This window comes from Tupaia chinensis, unplaced genomic scaffold (assembly GCF_000334495.1).
Source record: "Tupaia chinensis unplaced genomic scaffold, TupChi_1.0 Scaffold142543_1, whole genome shotgun sequence".
In the NCBI taxonomy this organism is placed as follows: Eukaryota; Metazoa; Chordata; class Mammalia; order Scandentia; family Tupaiidae; genus Tupaia; species Tupaia belangeri.
In genome coordinates, this window is record NW_006202392.1 from 935,627 (window position 1) to 956,633 (window position 21,007).

The window sequence follows — 21,007 nt, forward strand, 5'->3', positions numbered from 1 at the left end:
TCCCTCGCCTGAGGTGGTGGCCATGCCGCAATCCCCTCTCCTCTTGGGATCTTGGGCACGCATGCACAGGTGCCGGCGTGAGTTTAAGCCACCGGGTCTGGGACTTGAACCATGGTCGACTACCTGGGAGTCCAGTGACATAGCCATTACGCTAACTGCTGGTCCTAAGAGGAATCTATTCTGCTGGTGACAGGGCTCGCCTTTGAGTATTCCATTCATCACTTCTTTAGCACAAAACTTTCAGCACTGCAGCCTTTTATCTTCCACAGTGACAAAATAGATGTTGCTGGAATCCATGGAAAATTGGGCCAGTAAATCAGAAAACTGATCTGTTTTAAACAAAGATCAAGTTTTGAGTTCTTTCGGTCCTTTTTATTCCTCAGGCCAAAATGTGTGAATCATAGTTGATAAGAAATCTGACTTCTTTCTTAACATTTGATATTATTATGCCCTCCTAGCTTTTTATCAAATCCATCATCTAATAGACTGAATGCTAAATCCAAAAAGGAGAACTTTCCACCAAATGTTATTACTCACTGACTAAAAGAAAGTATGTTCTCCTCCCCCTTCCCCTAGAGAGAAACAGAGTGTGTGAGTGTGTGTGTGTGTGTGTGTGTGTGTGTGTGTGAGAGAGAGAGAGAGAGAGAGTGAGAAAGCAAGCCACCAAGTCTGAGACTTGAACTGCGGTCAGCTATGTGGGAATCCAGCGCTTTTAACCACTACGCCATCTGTCAGCCCCCCAACAAATATTTTCTTAAGGAGATACTATAGTGTGTTTGTAAGACTAATAAAAATGATCCAGTAGAGAGCATTACAGAGTAAGCGATGATGTAGGAGAGACAGATGATAGTTGAAGTGTGAAATTCATGAAGAGACAAGAGGGAATGGGAGTCATTCCACATGGATGGAGGAGTTTGTAAGGGGACAGTTCATGCACTGTAATAGTAGGGAAGATTGTTTGTGGTAGGAGGAGGACTCATACAGGTAGTGAGATTGGGCGATGGGAAGATGTAACTGCTGACAGTTTTCTTTTTTCTCAGTAAAATATGAAATGAGCATTTCAAATAGGGTTGAAGTTTGAAAGGAGATGCTTGAGAAGAGAGGAAAAAAAGTGTAAAATAGATGTCTTGAAAAGTGGGAGAACAAAGTTGGAAAATTTAATTGATTGGACAGAAGTAGAGTACTTATTTGATATTTATGGTTGTAAATTTGAAATGAGATCTATCAATATCAATGCTTATTTTTCTCCAGTTAACCGTTGGTTGGTGTTTATAGCCTGTTTGAGGGAATCCTAAAAGAACTGTCATAATGAAGGTGTGGCTTTGCAAACAGAAGGTTTTTTTTTAATTATTTAATTTAATTTTATTTATTCATTCATTTATTTTAATTTGACCAGAGAGAGAGAGGGAAAGTGAGAAAGTAAGCCACCAGGTCCAGGACTCAAACCATGGTCGGCCATGTAGATGTTTCCAGCATCTTAACCACCATGCCACCTGCTGGTCTGCACAAACAGAAGGTGTTTTTTTTTTTTTTTTTTTTTTTTTTTTGAGAGTTTTATTTTATTTTATTTTTTTCTTTTACTATAGGGTGTGTGCGCTCTCGAGAGAGAAGGAAATAGACAAAGAGATAGAAAGCGAGAAATCACCCCCCAGGGGGGACGGTCACGCCGCAATCCCTTCTCCTCCATTCTCCTCTTGGGATCTTGGGCACGCATGCACACGTGCCCGGCATGAGTTTAAGCCACCAGGTCCAGGACTCGAACCGCGGTCGACTACGTGGGAGTCCAGCGGCATAGCCATTACGCTAACTGCTGATCCCCTGCACAAACAGAAGTTTTAAGGAGAGAACCTAAAGGTGTTAAGTTGCAAGGGTGTGGTAAATGTGTTGCACTATAATCAAAGTTGATTCTGAGAGAAAGTGAGAACATGGAGATGGTAAAAAATGAGATTTAGACTGTTGGAATGAGAAGATTCTAGAATAAATGGGATGGTTGATAGGTCAGAGTGTGGGATGTTTGACACAGATTTTCAAGATGTGTGAGAATTAGTATTACTAGAATTAAGAATTATTTAAAAGCTTAGTATTCAAGTTAATAATGTCAAGCACAATTAAAACCAATAGAGATCTATTTTTTTTTTTTGAGAGGTTTTTGCTATAGGATGCGTACGCTCACCAGAAAGTGAGATATTACCCCCCAGGGGATGGCCACACTGCGGTCCCTTCTCCTCCATTCTCCTCTTAGGATCTTGGGCACGCACGCACACACACCCGGTGTGAGTTTAAGCCACCAGGTCTGGGACTTGAACCAAGGTCAGCTACGTGGGAGTTCAGCAACATAGCCAATTACGCTAACTGCTGGTCCCAAGATCTATCAATTTTGTGGCATTATTAAGGTCATTGAATTATCTACTCATATAATAAGTTCACATCAAATTTTCTAAATAGCTTTGTTAAAAATTAATGTGTGTATGCAGAAAGTAACTAGTTCGTAATGTCATTGTCTAAATTGGGAAAAAAAATATATGTATTTTATAGTTTAAGGGCCGTTTTTTTTAGAAACTATTTTATCTGTAGAGAGAGATTTTTGCTATGTGGTGTGTGTGCTTGCCAGAGAGACAGAGACAGAGAAGGCAAGAAGTCACTCCATCCCACACTAGGAGTGGCCATGCCACATTCCCTTCTCTACTATTCTCCATCTGGGACTTTGGGCAAATACACATACATGGCTAGGGTAAATCTCAAGCTGCTAGGTCCATGACTTGAACTGTGGTTGGTCATGGAGGAGTCCAACGGCCCAACCACTATGCTGCTCTCGGGCCCTTTAGTCACTATTTTAAATAGAATTTCATTTTTAGTTCTATTTTCTTATGGATTGCAGGTTGTGATCTTTTTTATTTTTAAAATTTAATTTAATTTTTTTATTTTGCTCGAGGGTGCATGTGCTTACTGGAGAGACAAAGACCAGGGTGGGTGAGACAGCGCCTCCCCATGTAGAATGGTCTTGGGAACACATGCACATGCACCCAATGTGTTTTTCAAGCCATCAGTTTTGAAACTTGAAATGCTCAGTAGGTCATACAGGATTCAGCCACCTTAACCACCACACAACGTGCTGCCTTGTAATTATCCTTTTAGAAGTTTATTTTTTCCATGAGTAAGAGAGGCATGTAGACAGGCTCACAGTAGCCCAAATAAGGTCCCAATGCTGGGTCCACCCTCAGCCTTTAGGCAGCCCATGATCATGGACATGTCTGCCTGCTGTACTGGATGAGGTCTCCAGGTTTGAACTGGGAATCTTCCCATGTAGAATTGCCTCATAGATCATTACATTTTACCACTGCTCCATTTTGCCCATGTTTTTTAGTAACCTTTGATCAGTTCATTTTGTTTATAAATTTATATTATGCATTAAAAAGGAAAATATCTTTTTAAAAGCAATTTAATGAATTTAGATATTTACTTAAATTAGGTACTCATGAGAAACAAGAGATGAAGAAGAAGAAAGTTGAAAAAGGAGTGCCTAACGTGCATCCTCCTGCTGCTGCTGCTTCCAAGCCTTCTACAGATCAGATCAGACAGAGTGTGAGGCATTCTCTGAAAGATATTCTCATGAAAAGGTAACATATATTATTGTTATAATAGAAAATTGAATAATATGTACTTTGTATGTTTGAAAATAATTGATTGTTTTCATTTTAAGACTTACAGACTCAAATTTGAAGGTACCAGAGGAAAAAGCAGCCAAAGTTGCAACAAAAATTGAAAAAGAGCTTTTCTCTTTTTTTCGGGACACTGATGCTAAATACAAGAACAAATATAGAAGTTTGATGTTCAATCTGAAAGATCCTAAAAACAATGTAAGTACGTTTTTATCTTGTCTGTAGATACTGTGTTTCCAATTTCACTGAACACATGGAGGACCATAGATTGTAGTACAATAAAACATCTAATTTATTAAGGTGACTGAGGTCATAAAATTGCTTCTTGGTTTAGATGTAATTTATATATAATTTTAATAAAGTTTGTTTGCTACTGAGTTAAGAATTCTGTCTGCATAGTAATGGATGGTTATACAGTGAGTCTTTGGAAATGCTAAAAATGTCTTAACCAAATTTATATGGGAACCAGCAGTTAGCGTAATGGCTATGCCGCTGGACTCCCACGTAGTCGACCGCGGTTCGCGTCCCAGACCCAGGGGCTTAAAACTCACGCCGGGCGCATGTGCGTGTGTGCCCAAGATCCCGAGAGGAGAATGGAAGAGAAGGGATTGCGGCGTGACCATCCCCTCTGGGGGGTGATTTCTCGCTTTCAGTTTCTATGTCTCTCTCTGTCTGTCTGGTGAGAGCACATGCTCTATAGTGAAAATCTCTCCAAAAAAGAAAAATTTATATGAATTTACTGTTTTTTTGTACATTGTAATTAATTTAAAAATTCATATATATTTAAAATCTCAGGTTAAAATTCATAACACTATATTGTTACTTTTTATTTAAATCCGAAAATAGAGCTGTATCCCTTAGGAAACTAAGTAATTTTTGCTAATTAAATGTAACTTTAGATGTAAATATCTTTTAGCAGTGGGGTAAACATGAACTGAACCCCCAATCTTTCCCTGAGATTGTTTTGTTTGAGACTTATAGGAAATCTAAAAGCTGTGTGTGCAAAAGGATTTTGGCCTTTGAATATTACACTAAGCGAAAATGATGTCAGTGAATATTGTAAAAGTTCAACTTGCAGTTTATCTCTTTTGTGTGAAGTTTACAGAGGTTCACCTGGAATTTTTGCTACAGATGACTCTAGATTAAAAATGTAAAATTATTGGGTTGTCGGAAAAGTCATGATGCATTTTTGCATAGAAAAATAGTGATGACATTTCCAATGACCCAGTAGATGCAGCTTTCTTGCATACAAGACTTTCATATAAGTGATGGCAGTTTTTGTAAGGATATTTGCTACAGTATGTGGCTTGAGGCATTTTCTTGAGTAACTACTTAAGGAAACATCTACATTGTACAATCTGATATCATGGCCCAGGGGATCAGATACTTCGTAAATTTTTAAGGTTTTTTTTTCCCCCCAAGCAAATAAAGATGTTTTAAAGCTTTGTTTCTTGTAGTTAGTTTTTTGCTCTGGAATCCCTTCCAGTTCTGTCAGGATTTAATTGTGTAAAAATCCTAAAAATATGGGGCCAACTAGTGGTGTGGTGGTTAAAGGGGCTGGATCCCACATGGCCAACTACACAGTTCAAAAATATGCCTGCCTTGTGTGTATGTGTGTGTGTGTGTGTATTGATTTTTATGTGAAATTTTTTTAAGAGAGATTTTTTGCCATTTTTGTCACCAGAGAGACAAAGACAGAAAGTGAGAAATCATCCCGCAGTGGGATGGCCATCTCGCAGTCCTTTCTCTTCCATTCTCCTCTTGGGATCTTGGACATTCATGCACACATGCCTGGCATGATTTTAAAGCCACCAGATCTAGAACTCTAACCATGGTTGACTATGTGGGAGTCCAGTAATGTAACCATTATGCCATCTGCTGGTCCCCAAATATATGTTTTGTTGCTAATTTCCTAGAGTACAAAGCTATCATTTATTCTCCATGTTGTAGGTAATGTATAAATCATTAAATACTTGCGAATCAGGCTTCAAAATTAAATCTTCATTTATTACACATTTCTGTACAGCTCCTATTTTTTTAAATGTTTGCCTCTTTTTTTATTTTTTTAACTTTTAAATCCTTCCAGATATTATTTAAAAAGGTATTAAAAGGAGAAGTAACCCCAGATCATCTTATAAGAATGAGTCCAGAAGAACTAGCTTCAAAAGAGTTAGCAGCCTGGAGACGAAGAGAAAACAGACATGTAAGATTATTTGTATATACACTTTTGACTATCATATTGTATTTTTCAGCCTTTAACAGAAGATTATACAGAGGTAATTTGACACAGAGTGCATAGGAATACAGACCTTGTTTTCTTCTTTAATTCTGTTTTTCCTGATCTCTACAGTTTTTTTCTTCCATTTCCTCAGGTTACCAGGTTACAGAGTCATATTGTTTTGTGTTATGTTTTGTAAATCAGAAAAATGAGAAAAGGGGTGCATCTTTTCTTAATCACATTTGTACATTTCAGCAGCATAATTTGAAGATACTATGAATATTAGTAATCTCTATAGCCAGATGTATTAAATCAGAATAAAAATTTGTCCAGGTTTATAATCCCCTATCACTTATTGTTCAAAAGCTCTGAAAAATCAGGGTTTTTTTTTCCTATGACTAATTTATTGATAAAACCAGACCCGAATTGCCATGTACAATTGTTTATGTTCATAGAACTATCATGTTATGTGGTGCTGTTTCAGAAGTAACTGGAGTGTCATGTTTGTGCAACAAACTGAATTTTTATGAAAACTTAATAAAAAAAATTTTAAATATTTTCTGTCAGACCATAGAGATGATTGAGAAAGAACAGAGGGAAGTGGAAAGACGACCAATCACTAAGATAACTCATAAAGGTGAAATAGAAATTGAAAGTGATGCCCCCATGAAAGAACAGGAAGCAACCATGGAGATTCAGGTAAAGATAATATGTGTCATGTTTTCAGCACAGATTTAAAGATTCAGAAATGATTTATTTGCCTAATGTTCCTTAAGTAGAAGAAAGAATTTTTAAAAAAATGTAACCATTGTAAAGTAGCTGATTTTTTTATTGGCTTACTGGTTTTATAGTAGTATTTCTTAGTATTCTTAGTAGTATTTCTAAGTATTACAGACCATTTTTGTTACAGATAACAGTTAAACACTTGTTACAATGGAGATTCTTAGAGTGCTTTGATTGAGTGAATTCCTTACCAGGCTGAGAGCTCTGTAGGAGCTTCTTGGATTGTAATTTGAGAGCTGGTGTGGTTTTCTCATGTTTAAGGATCAGTGAGGAAGTAATTTGAAATCTTTTTAGAAGTCATAAAGAGTGAGGAGCGTTTTGCTTTTCACTATCTTTTAAGTCATAATTAATAGCTTACATTTAGTTTAGTTTTTGTTTTGTTATGGTTTAGATTTTTTTGCGAAAGGGTGTGTGTGCTTGCTGGAGACAGAGAGGGAAAGTGAGAAATCACCTTCTGCCTCTCCATGGGGGTATGGCCATGCTGCAGTTCCTCCTGCCATTCTTCTCTTGGGACCTCGGGGATACATGCAAGCACACATACCTAGCATGTTCTTCAGGATGCTGGGTCACGAACTGACCCCACAGCCTAATGGTTAAAGGAAGCTGGATTCATGTGGCTGACTGCAGTGTGAGTCCTATTCCTGGTGACCTGAGAAACATGCTAGGCACTTGTGCGTGTGTGCCCCAAATCCCAACAGGATAGAGGAGTTGGGCCATCTCTCTGTGACCAGGCCCCATTGAGGGGTGCTTCTTCTCTTTCCTCTCTGTTTTCTTTTTTCCTCTGGTGAGTGCAAGTGCCCTCTAGCAATAATAAAATAGTAAACAGTTTCTTGTAGTTAGTTTTTTGCTCTGGAATCCCTTCCAGTTCTGTCAGGATTTAATTGTGTAAAAATCCTAAAAATATGGGGCCAACTAGTGGTGTGGTGGTTAAAGGGGCTGGATCCCACATGGCCAACTACACAGTTCAAAAATATGCCTGCCTTGTGTGTATGTGTGTGTGTGTGTGTATTGATTTTTATGTGAAATTTTTTTAAGAGAGATTTTTTGCCATTTTTGTCACCAGAGAGACAAAGACAGAAAGTGAGAAATCATCCCGCAGTGGGATGGCCATCTCGCAGTCCTTTCTCTTCCATTCTCCTCTTGGGATCTTGGACATTCATGCACACATGCCTGGCATGATTTTAAAGCCACCAGATCTAGAACTCTAACCATGGTTGACTATGTGGGAGTCCAGTAATGTAACCATTATGCCATCTGCTGGTCCCCAAATATATGTTTTGTTGCTAATTTCCTAGAGTACAAAGCTATCATTTATTCTCCATGTTGTAGGTAATGTATAAATCATTAAATACTTGCGAATCAGGCTTCAAAATTAAATCTTCATTTATTACACATTTCTGTACAGCTCCTATTTTTTTAAATGTTTGCCTCTTTTTTTATTTTTTTAACTTTTAAATCCTTCCAGATATTATTTAAAAAGGTATTAAAAGGAGAAGTAACCCCAGATCATCTTATAAGAATGAGTCCAGAAGAACTAGCTTCAAAAGAGTTAGCAGCCTGGAGACGAAGAGAAAACAGACATGTAAGATTATTTGTATATACACTTTTGACTATCATATTGTATTTTTCAGCCTTTAACAGAAGATTATACAGAGGTAATTTGACACAGAGTGCATAGGAATACAGACCTTGTTTTCTTCTTTAATTCTGTTTTTCCTGATCTCTACAGTTTTTTTCTTCCATTTCCTCAGGTTACCAGGTTACAGAGTCATATTGTTTTGTGTTATGTTTTGTAAATCAGAAAAATGAGAAAAGGGGTGCATCTTTTCTTAATCACATTTGTACATTTCAGCAGCATAATTTGAAGATACTATGAATATTAGTAATCTCTATAGCCAGATGTATTAAATCAGAATAAAAATTTGTCCAGGTTTATAATCCCCTATCACTTATTGTTCAAAAGCTCTGAAAAATCAGGGTTTTTTTTTCCTATGACTAATTTATTGATAAAACCAGACCCGAATTGCCATGTACAATTGTTTATGTTCATAGAACTATCATGTTATGTGGTGCTGTTTCAGAAGTAACTGGAGTGTCATGTTTGTGCAACAAACTGAATTTTTATGAAAACTTAATAAAAAAAATTTTAAATATTTTCTGTCAGACCATAGAGATGATTGAGAAAGAACAGAGGGAAGTGGAAAGACGACCAATCACTAAGATAACTCATAAAGGTGAAATAGAAATTGAAAGTGATGCCCCCATGAAAGAACAGGAAGCAACCATGGAGATTCAGGTAAAGATAATATGTGTCATGTTTTCAGCACAGATTTAAAGATTCAGAAATGATTTATTTGCCTAATGTTCCTTAAGTAGAAGAAAGAATTTTTAAAAAAATGTAACCATTGTAAAGTAGCTGATTTTTTTATTGGCTTACTGGTTTTATAGTAGTATTTCTTAGTATTCTTAGTAGTATTTCTAAGTATTACAGACCATTTTTGTTACAGATAACAGTTAAACACTTGTTACAATGGAGATTCTTAGAGTGCTTTGATTGAGTGAATTCCTTACCAGGCTGAGAGCTCTGTAGGAGCTTCTTGGATTGTAATTTGAGAGCTGGTGTGGTTTTCTCATGTTTAAGGATCAGTGAGGAAGTAATTTGAAATCTTTTTAGAAGTCATAAAGAGTGAGGAGCGTTTTGCTTTTCACTATCTTTTAAGTCATAATTAATAGCTTACATTTAGTTTAGTTTTTGTTTTGTTATGGTTTAGATTTTTTTGCGAAAGGGTGTGTGTGCTTGCTGGAGACAGAGAGGGAAAGTGAGAAATCACCTTCTGCCTCTCCATGGGGGTATGGCCATGCTGCAGTTCCTCCTGCCATTCTTCTCTTGGGACCTCGGGGATACATGCAAGCACACATACCTAGCATGTTCTTCAGGATGCTGGGTCACGAACTGACCCCACAGCCTAATGGTTAAAGGAAGCTGGATTCATGTGGCTGACTGCAGTGTGAGTCCTATTCCTGGTGACCTGAGAAACATGCTAGGCACTTGTGCGTGTGTGCCCCAAATCCCAACAGGATAGAGGAGTTGGGCCATCTCTCTGTGACCAGGCCCCATTGAGGGGTGCTTCTTCTCTTTCCTCTCTGTTTTCTTTTTTCCTCTGGTGAGTGCAAGTGCCCTCTAGCAATAATAAAATAGTAAACAGTTTTATCTTGGAAAATGTCAGTGTGAAATATAAATTGATTTTCATAATAGAAACCAAATTTATCAGATGAAACTAATTTTTACTTTGACTTATGTTAGGAACCTACAGCCAATAAATCATTGGAAAAGCCAGAAGGATCTGAAAAACAAAAAGAAGAGATTGACTCTATGTCCAAGGATACCACTGGTCAACACAGGCAACATCTTTTTGATCTTAACTGCAAAATTTGCATAGGTAACTGGAAATTATTGTTAAAATGTTGTATTTATTGTCATAGGAAGATATGTATATACTAATATTAGTCATTTAAGTAGGTTTTGTTTTCCCAAAATTGGTGGCAAAGTATCCACCCACTCTCTGAGATGTAGCAAATTTTTGTGTAACTTATATTTATGATTAAGATACAGTTTGATACTACAGTATAGTTTACTGTCTAGAATTAATTGTATTTTATGTGATCTGAATTTTTCAACCCTTGCCAGAGTCAGAGGATAGGAATTTAACCATTAGAAGGAACATCAGTGGCCGGCAGGTGATGTGGTGGCTAAGGGTATTGGACTACCACATGGTTGACCATGGTTCAAATCCTAGACCTGGCAGCTTGCTTTCTCTCTCTCTCTCTCTGATCAAATTAAAAAAAATATGTTAATTAATAAGGAAAAAAGGAATATTAGAAATTATGGACTATTATGACAGCATCATTCAGTCTCATTTACTAACTGAAGAAATAAAATAACATTCGTACTTTATTAATATGTATAACAAAAAAATCAGAAATTACTTTTTTTTTTCTTTTTTTGGAGAAGTTTTTACTATAGGGCACATGCGCTCACCAGAAAGACAGAGAGAGACAGGAAGTGAGAAATCACCCCCAGCGGAGATGGCCACGCTGCAATCCCTTCTCCTCTATTCTCCTCTCGGGATCTTGAACACACACGCACACGTGCCCAGTGTGAGTTTAAGCCACTGGGTCTGGGACTTGAACCACGGTCAACTACATGGGAGTCCAGCGACAGCATTATGCCAACTGCTGTTCCCCAGAAATTACTTTTTTTAAAAAACTAAAGTTAGAGCAGTTTTAGCTTCATAGCAAGATTGAGAGAAAAGTACAGAAATTCCCTTATAACGCCTGCCCCCTGCATATACATAGCTCCCTCATTATCAGCATCTCACACCAGTGTGGTACATTTGTTATAGTTGGTGAACTTACATCAGCACATCCTAATTGCCCAAAGTCTATAGTTTATATTAGGTTCACTCTTGATGTTATATATTTTGTGGACTTGGACAAATACATAATGATACGAATCCAACAGTAAAGTACCATGTGGAGTATTTTCTCTAAAAATCCTCTGTACTCTGCCTATTTGCACTTCTCCCAACTACCCACCAACCCCTGGCAGTCACTATCTTTTTGTATCTCCATAGTTGTGCCTTTTCCAGAATATCATATGGTTGGAATCATGTAGTATGTTTCATTTTCACATTGACTTCTTTTACTTAGTAATATGCATTTAAATTTCCCCTGTGTCTTTTCTTGGTTTGATAGCTCATTTCTTTTTGACACTAAATAACATTTGATTGTCTGAATGTACCATATTTGTTTATTCATTCACTTACTGAAAGACATTTGTGTGAACTTCAAAGTTTGCACTAATGAAACTGCTATAAGCATCTGTGTACAGGTTTTTGGTTATGAATTTGCAACTTTTTTGGGTAAATACTGAGAAGCACAATTGCTAGAGCATATTATAAGAGTATGTTTCTTTTTGTAAGAAACCCATCAAACTTTTCCAAAGTGACCATACCATTTTGCATTCCCACTAATAGTGCATTAGAGCTCCTGCTATTCCACATGCTTATCAGCATTTGGTGTTTCGTGTTCTGGATCTTGGTCTGTTTCAGTAGTATTCCATTGTTGTTAACTTTGCATTTTCTTGAGAAACAACATCTTTTCATGTGGTTATTGCTGTTTGTATGTCTACTTTGATAAAGTATCTGTTAAAGACTTGGGCTAAACTGCACAGTTTCCATCCCTTGCAAAACTGTTATTGTTGAACATAAGAATATTTTTTTAATGATTTATTTTTATCGTTATTTTTTAATTTGCTGTAGGGCATACGTGCTCACCAGAGAGAGGGAGAAAGTAAGAAAGCAAGCCTGTAGTTCTGGGACTTGAGCCACTGTTGAGCATGTGGGAATTCAGCACCTTAACCAACATGCCACCTACTGGCCCCAATAATTTTTTCTTTGTATATTTTGGGTGGCAATGCCTTATCATGTGTGTCTTTTGCAAATAGTTTCTCAGTCTGGCTTTTATTTCCAATCTATTCACATTGTCTCTTACATAGCAGAATTTTTTTATTTTATTGGGCTCAGTTTATCAATTCATGGATTATACCTTTAATATTGTATGTAAAAAGTCATTGTCATAGGCTAGCATTGTGGCCTAGTGGTTAAGGGAGCTGGGTCCTATATGGCCAAATGAGGTTTGAATCCTAACCCTGATGGCTTAAAAAAATACACTAGGTGGGTGTCATATGTGCCCAAAATCTCAACAGATAAGAGAAATAGAAGGGATTGTGGCACAACACCACCCCATTATAGGGACTTTTCTTTCTCTCTCTTCCTCTCTCTGGTGAATGTATGTATCCTGTGGCTATTTAAAAAAAAAAGTCATTGCCATACCCAGGGTTATCTAAAGTCTCTACTATGTTTTTTTCTATGAGTTTTATTGTTTTGCATTTTACTTTTAGGTTTTTGACTCATTTTGAATTTTGCAAAGGATGGAAGGGTGTATTTAATGATTTATTTTTATCGTTATTTTTTAATTTGCTGTAGGGCATACGTGCTCACCAGAGAGAGGGAGAAAGTAAGAAAGCAAGCCTGTAGTTCTGGGACTTGAGCCACTGTTGAGCATGTGGGAATTCAGCACCTTAACCAACATGCCACCTACTGGCCCCAATAATTTTTTCTTTGTATATTTTGGGTGGCAATGCCTTATCATGTGTGTCTTTTGCAAATAGTTTCTCAGTCTGGCTTTTATTTCCAATCTATTCACATTGTCTCTTACATAGCAGAATTTTTTTATTTTATTGGGCTCAGTTTATCAATTCATGGATTATACCTTTAATATTGTATGTAAAAAGTCATTGTCATAGGCTAGCATTGTGGCCTAGTGGTTAAGGGAGCTGGGTCCTATATGGCCAAATGAGGTTTGAATCCTAACCCTGATGGCTTAAAAAAATACACTAGGTGGGTGTCATATGTGCCCAAAATCTCAACAGATAAGAGAAATAGAAGGGATTGTGGCACAACACCACCCCATTATAGGGACTTTTCTTTCTCTCTCTTCCTCTCTCTGGTGAATGTATGTATCCTGTGGCTATTTAAAAAAAAAAGTCATTGCCATACCCAGGGTTATCTAAAGTCTCTACTATGTTTTTTTCTATGAGTTTTATTGTTTTGCATTTTACTTTTAGGTTTTTGACTCATTTTGAATTTTGCAAAGGATGGAAGGGTGTATAGTTTGGATTTTTTTTGGCTTGTAGACATCTAGTTTCCTAGCACCATTTTCACTCAATTGTGTGCATTTGCCCCTTTGTCAAAGAGCAGTTGACTATATTTATGTGAGTCTATTTTTTGCTTTTCTGTTCTGTTGCATTGTTTATTGTTTTGCTAATACCACAGTGTCTTGATTTCCTAACTTTATTTTAAGTCTTTAAGTTGGGTAATATCAGTCATCACATTTTCTTGTATATCTTTGAGTATTGTGTTGCCTACTCTGGGTCTTTTGTTCTGAATTGCTTTTTCTTTCATAATCTAATCTTGGTTATTCTTCAGCAAATAGACATTGAGCTTTTCTTGTCAGGCACTTTTCTGTGTATAGTAAATAATGGTGGTGAAAACGTCTGACCCAGGTTTTAAGAGAAACCATATTTGACTGGTAAAGACTGGCAGGTGATTATTTTTTGTCTGTTTCTGAAAACAACTTTTATTTAAGAATTTAAATACATTATGTAGCATTAAAACTGACAGGGAAAAGAAAATGAAAAAACAGTTTGTTACTTCATATGGCATTGGGCAGCTGTTGTTGGTAAGTTGCAAACTGGAGCTAGCTACATGATCGTAACATCAGTTTGAAACTTGTTCTCTTGTCAGTTTAACAGTGATAGAAGACTGGTCTCACGTTCTGGTGTTTGGACATCCTCTAGCTAGAATATGTCTGGTCAGAAAGAATATAGTAGCAAGTCAGATCTCTTGTCATCCTCACTAGAGGAAAGGTGGCCTCTCTAAGCTTTCCCTGCCTTGCCAGGTTGGAGACACCAAGGGGGTGTTTTACTACCAAGAGCTCTTTCATTAGGTATAACTGCCATTGCTACTTAGCCCATCTTTTCCTTTCAGATTCATGGAGGGATGTTCAGGTAGATGAACTCTCTTATGGCAGAGAACACTGCTAGAAGGACAGACAAGGACCTTCTGGCAGAGTTGTCTATGGTCTTAGAACTCTGAGCTTAGCAGAAGCATTATGTTATTGCTTTGTTTCAGGCTGGACACTGCCAGGCACCAATTCCTTGACCTCTGTTGAAATGATGGGCTTCAAGACTAGACAGCATAGTTCTTTTCCATTTACTGCATGTAGGTGTTATAGTAGTACAAGTTAAAAGCAGACTCTAAGTGGTTACGTTATATAAACCATGAAGTGTTTAAACTTATGACAGAGAGCAGAAGGGAAATTCTGCTCATTACAAGGAAATCTTCACTTAAACTTCAGTGAGGCACAAGCAGTGAAACCCACAAACATTCAGCTGATCGTCCTTAGCCAGTCCAGTCTCTATGAGGAACTGGCATCTGTTCTTGCACTGGTCACCCCGTAGCTGAATTACTTGTTCATGTTCTGGATGATCAATTACAGTACCATTGCAGGCAAATTCTTAAACATCTTCACTAGTTTCCTTTTATTGTAATCATCAGTAATTCCTTGGATAGTAGTAAGGATCTTCCTGTTTTTTCTCTATTAGATCCTTACATGGTTATGACTAATTCTCAGTGCCAGAGGAAGGAGGTTATCACCTTTACTTGTATCATCAGCAAAAGGGTTGAAAGAGTGGGGGTTCTGGATAACAGACATACTATATGATTCCTTTTCTTCGGTGGAAATGGCCTGCAGAAGGCAGCAGGGGAGAAGGCAGGCAGCTAATGGGAGCTCAAATGGGAGTCAGCTGAGTCCTCAGTAGCTGCTCAGTGACTATGGCAGGTGACTATTTAAGTTATGGAAGTCCAGTTATTTTAGATATGTTCAGTGAGAGAACCTATCCTAGATGGTATATACATGTGGGAGATTAATTGAGACTTGGTTGAGGAGTTTATATATAAGCTGAAACAAAGGTTGAAAAGTGTGCCTGCAAAGAGAGAGAGGAATGCTTTTCTAGATAATGGGAAGAGAGATGGCAAACTACATTGGCAAAGGGGTAACACAATGTTCTGTGATGTAGGCCCTTGACTTGCGTCCCCAGGTCTCCCTGTACATGATGGGTGCGTGTGAGCCTGTCTGGCTGAGGCTAGGAGTAGGATTGTGGCATAAAAACCCTGTTGGGGGGGCCAGCAGGTGGAGTGGTGGCTAAGGCACTGGACTCCCACATGGCCAACTGTGGTTCGATTCCTGGGCCTGGCAGCTTGCTTTTTCACTCTTCCTTTCTCTTTCTCTCTGGTCATTGAGTAATAATAAATAAATACAATGAAATAGGTAATTCTTTATTTAAAACAAACGAAAAAAAACCTTGTTGAGGTTGCCTGACTCTCTCTTCTCTCTCGCATGAAATAAATAAAGTTAAAAAAAGAAAACAGGAGAGGCACATGATTTGGTTAAAGAGATACTTAGGAGATCATATTTGGAGTGTCTTACAGCCATTGCTACTCAGACTTCAGATCATAACTTAGCAGTAGGTGTGAAATGAGTTTAATGAGTAGTGACCAGTGCTTCAAAACAAACACAAGCAGAGACTAGAAAATATCACCGTGAATTGTACTTACATAACGGGAAGTATGGTTTTGTAAAACTTTGGTTCCAGTTATTTATATGAAACAAAAAAATGCAGACATGCAGAGTCACATACCACATAATGAGGTTTTCTTCGGTAACTGCCAGTATATGCAACGAAGCAATAGGCTGTATACCATATATCCTACCTGTAATAGTCTATACCATTTAGGTTTGTGTAAATACCTTCAATAGGGATCCTACATGACAAAATCATCTAATGATTTATTTCTCAGAAGTTTCTCTGTTAAACAACAAATGACTATATGTACAAATTTAACAATAGCACACAAGGACATTTGTAAAATAATAGTAGACTAGGTCTATTTTCAGAAAGTTTGATTTTTTTTTCCTTCCTAATGTATAGTTCAGAACCAATGTAATTTTCTAAACTTTACTAATGTTTCTTGTATTTTGTAAGTAGCACTGCACTGCATGTTCATAGTCATGAACTGCTGTGTATAACACTATAGGATACGGATTTGCTCAGTTCTTCTCCAGACTGCTGGTATTTGACGTAGTTGAATTAAAGCAATTATCATGGAATTAAGGAACTAATTTTAAGTTTTAGTTAGAATATGTTCATTTTAGCTTCTCTGAATTGCTTATCCCTTTTTCCTAATTTTTTACATTCCAAAGAGAAGAATTAGCTAGTCTATAGTTACTCATATCTTTCACATTTAGGAAATACTTATAAAATGATCTGAAAGGGAACTTAATATATTATAATTAGAATCCTGCGCAGTGTGTTATAAATTGCATTTCATTAAGCTTAAATCCCTGCATGTAACAGAAGGTTGGCAATGGGGAAAAATCTCTGGACAATTTGCTATCAGTTCCCTGATATAGGTATAATGTAACTCATTATATGAAATGATGGTAGTTGTATATTACTCCAGGAAATGTATGATTATTTAACAAGTGAATCAGGGAAACTGAAAGTAAAATGGGTGAAGTTATTAAAAATTACAGCTAATAACTGGTTTATTTTTGTGTATTTTGGCTTTAGGTCGAATGGCACCACCTGCAGATGATCTTTCTCCAAAAAAAGTGAAAGTTGTTGTTGGAGTAGCTCGAAAACATTCAGACAACGAAGCAGAAAGTATAGCAGATGCATTATCTTCAACCTCAAGTATTTTGGCTTCTGAATTCTTTGAAGAAGAGAAACAAGAGTCTCCAAAGTCAACATTCTCTCCTGCTCCACGGTATTTTCTCCTAGTTATAATTTCTATAATAATCATTACAGATCTTTGCCAGACTATACTTGGAAGTCTTCAAAACCAATATATTTATTAGGAACCTTTTTACTTTTTGAGAAAGTAACTATATCTTACTATAAATTAATTGAGATAAAAGAATAACATTCTGAAAATTAATTTGAATGGGTGAGAGTGGGAAGATTTGAGTGTATGAGGAAATAACTAAAAATCTAGGGCCAGTTCCATGACCTGATTGTTAACACAACTGGATCCCACATGGCTGACCCTGTGGTTTGAATCTTTGACCCAGGAGCTTGAAAAACTTGCCAGGTGTGTGTGTGTGCATATGTCCAGTGGAGGAGAAGGGATTGTAGCATGACCATTCCCCATAGGGGGTGCCTTCTCCCTCCCTCTCTGGTGAGATCATGTGCCCTCTGGCAAAATTAAAAAAAAAAAAAACCTCTTTAATTATGCTGGTCTCAGGAGGCAGGGGGTAGATTATTAAAGAATTGCTCACTGTTCTCTGCACTTTCATCTGCTTAAGGCAGCCAAGAAGGATGGCTTTGTAAAATATGACTGTAAATGTGAATACAGTTGTATGAATTAAAATTATCAACTGTGTTTGGCCTTTTTGACGTGCTAAAATAGAATTAACTGATGACTACATTAAAAATAGATTGGGCCAGCAGATGGCATGAAGGTTAAGGTGGCTGGATCCCACATGGCCAAATGCATGATTCAGGTCTTAGACCCAGAAGCTTGAAAAACATGCATGCACTTTTGTGCCTGCCCAAAATCTGGAAGGAGAAGAGAAGGGATTGTAGCATGGCCACCTCTGTTGGCGGGTTCTTTCTCACTTTCCTTCTCTCTCTCTCTATCTCTGGCAAGCACATATATCCTATAGCAATTTTTTTTTTTTTTTTAATGGATTGATTCTTGAGAATATCTTTTGGCTGCTAACTTTGTAATGTCTTTTTCTAGTCCTGAGATGCCTGGAACTGTTGAAGTTGAGTCTACCTTCCTGGCTCGATTGAACTTCATTTGGAAAGGTTTTATCAACATGCCTTCTGTGGCAAAATTTGTTACCAAAGCCTATCCAGTATCAGGCTCCCCTGAATACTTGACAGAGGTATTGTGGATTTTTCTGCTTTTGTGCCAGGGTTGGCATGCGTGTTTCTGAACACAGGCAGGGAAATAATATAATTAGTAGTAAAATATTTACTAGCAATGCTCCTTTAGCTGTTCACTTAATGGAATTATGAATTCACAAATGGAGTCTCAGAATTATAGAAAACTGTATTATGCAGGTTTTAAACTTACATTTTCTGTACTCTTTCCAAGATGTACTTTGTTATATCGGAGAATTAAAAATCAATGAGAGTTTGGGCCAGTGGGTGGTGTGGTTAAGGCATTGGACATTGGATCTGACGTGACTGACTCCATGGTTCAAGTCCTGGACCCAGCTGCTTGAAAACTTGGCAAGCATGTGTGCCCAGAATCATGAGAGGAGAAGGGATTGCAGCTTTTGACTATCTCCCGTGGGAGTGATTTCTCTCCCTTTCACCCCTACCCTACCTCTCTCCAGCAAGCACATGTACCCTGTTAGCAAACTTAAAAAATACCAATGAGAGTCTGCATGGATATCTTTTTCTTTTTTTTTTTTTTTAATACTTGTCATAAAAGATTGACATAGTTATGGCCTTCAGTGTTAGTACATCAGGAAGATTTTTCTTTGTTAAGACAAGTCTTCCAATCCCCCTACTGCTTGTATTTTCCGAGTTTCATGAACTGCAGTTCTTACCTATTTCTTTGAATGTGTTGTGGACAGGGAGGTCAAGCTTTATAGCCAGCTGACATTCCCGTGAAAAAAGTGACCATAGTTGCTGCAGTGATAACCTTTGGTTGGCTTTATACTTGAGGGAAGGGAAGAAGTTATATAATGTTATGGAAAATAAGCAGCAATAGCATTATAATGTTGTGATAAATGAGAAACTATGTCATTTTTAGAACTATTTTGAATGAAACTGTGTGTGTACAAAAGCACAATAAATGTGTACACACGTAGTGTATTTATGTTGATATTATATTTTGTTGTTAATCGTGTTCATATCTAACAGTCTTTCATTCATTCTCTGCTAATCAGAAGGACAAAATTTCCAAAATTTTTTTAATCATATACCTGTTTTCTTTAAGAATAACATAAACTCTATTTTCCTTCAAATTAGGCTGAAATTTGTTTAATGTTATATTGCTTATCCAATATTGAACAATTTATTTATTTAACAGTTGTATTTTTAATTAATGAACAGCCTAATCATTACTTTTACATATAGTATGCTTAGTAAATAGCATTTTAGAAAAGTGAATTTTGTAAGAAAGAACAGTTTCTTGTGGTAGTCATCATTTTGAATAAATCTATTTAGAAATTTAATCTTTGATCAGTCCATGGTGACAGCAGTTCTTTTAAGTAGAGAATTGAGTTCTGAACTTAATGGTTATTTAATGGGATACTTTTGGTTTTAAACAAAATTTTTGTTTTTCTCACTGAACCAGTTTCTATGTGGCTGTTACTTCTGTTCTATACTTATTTTTCACTTGGGACTAAAATCCCAAACTTAAGTAAGTTTAATTGAAGTTATATCAAGTAATGCTTACTATAAGTTTTCTCAATCTTTATGGAAAAAAATAGACATATACTGAATAAATGCTTAAGTGTTCTTTGGTTTTTATATATAGTTATCTATTTTCAGAAAAATTGAATCCTTATAGGAAAAATATCATGACATTATTACACTGTTACTCTCCTCTGAACAAATATATACTGTGTAATTAAATTTCAAAACCTCTGAAACTTACCTGTTGTGATTAAGGCATATCCCTGCCAGTCAGCATCAGAAAAGAAAGGGAGGGAAGGCTTGAAGTTGGCATTCTCTCTGTACCATGTCACATTTTCTGATGCATTTTTCACAATCTTTTTATTTGTTTTTAATTGTTATTTCAAATGAATCTTAGGGCTAAATTTATGTGAATTATGTATATTACAGTGGAGATATTTTATATATATTGATCACTTGTATTTTTTGCCATAGGATCTACCAGATAGTATTCAAGTAGGTGGCAGGATATCACCTCAGACCGTTTGGGATTATGTGGAAAAAATAAAAGCATCAGGAACCAAGGTGAGTAAAAACATTTTTTTTTTAAATGATGTTGGCATAGAAAAATACTTAGAAATCAAGTCATTTAAGAGTTCTTACTTATAAGGTCTCTCTTGATAGGGAGCCAGCACAAATTCTAAACCTGTGTAATACCTCACAAAACTGAACTAAATCTATTTGCTGAGGCTGTAATTTTTTTTAATACCTCCCCTTCTAAAGCATCTGTGTTTTAGAAGAAATGTTTTAGAGTAAGTATTGATATTTACCCTAGAATTTTGCCTCAGTTGAGTTAGACATTTGTTTTAGCTAGGGCACAGCTAAGTTATTGAAACAAGGAGACTCCAAAACATAGTGGCTTAAAGAATACATAAGTTAATTTTTTTTCTTCTGTTAGGTAGGTCAGTCATTCAGGATACTTAGGTGGTTTTGGTTCTAAGGAATCATTTAGAGGCAGGATTCTTTTTGATATTTTGCTATTTTCAAGAGTGTTGCCCTCATCAGTCAAACATGGTCGAAGCTGACTCATCAGCACCAAATGGGAATAAATGGAGAATGCTTGTAGCTGTTTTAACGGCAAGATGTAGAAATTGCAGTCATCATTTTCTTTCATTTCCATTGACAAGGATTTAATCACATAGCTTTATATAGCTGCTAGGAGGATTAGGAAATATAGTTTGTATTAGATGGCCCTGTGCTCAGCTACAAGAATAGATACTGACAGATAATTAGTTACCTCTATTACAA

At 36.8% G+C, this 21,007-nt stretch overlaps 1 protein-coding gene and 1 pseudogene across 1 annotated transcript in view; one reads left to right on the forward strand and one right to left on the reverse strand.

Moving 5' to 3' along the window:
• PHF3 (PHD finger protein 3) overlaps positions 1 to 21,007 on the forward strand; it is a 92,534-nt gene that overhangs the window by 64,995 nt on the left and 6,532 nt on the right. Inside the window, exons 6-13 of the mRNA XM_006163540.3 lie at positions 3,470 to 3,617; positions 3,701 to 3,857; positions 5,746 to 5,862; positions 6,445 to 6,576; positions 9,965 to 10,100; positions 16,916 to 17,111; positions 18,087 to 18,234; positions 20,195 to 20,284. Of these exons, the coding sequence (XP_006163602.1) occupies positions 3,470 to 3,617; positions 3,701 to 3,857; positions 5,746 to 5,862; positions 6,445 to 6,576; positions 9,965 to 10,100; positions 16,916 to 17,111; positions 18,087 to 18,234; positions 20,195 to 20,284 (1,124 nt within the window). The remainder of the gene's footprint in view (positions 1 to 3,469; positions 3,618 to 3,700; positions 3,858 to 5,745; positions 5,863 to 6,444; positions 6,577 to 9,964; positions 10,101 to 16,915; positions 17,112 to 18,086; positions 18,235 to 20,194; positions 20,285 to 21,007) is intronic.
• On the reverse strand, positions 14,630 to 14,997 carry LOC102474344 (eukaryotic translation initiation factor 1 pseudogene; annotated as a pseudogene).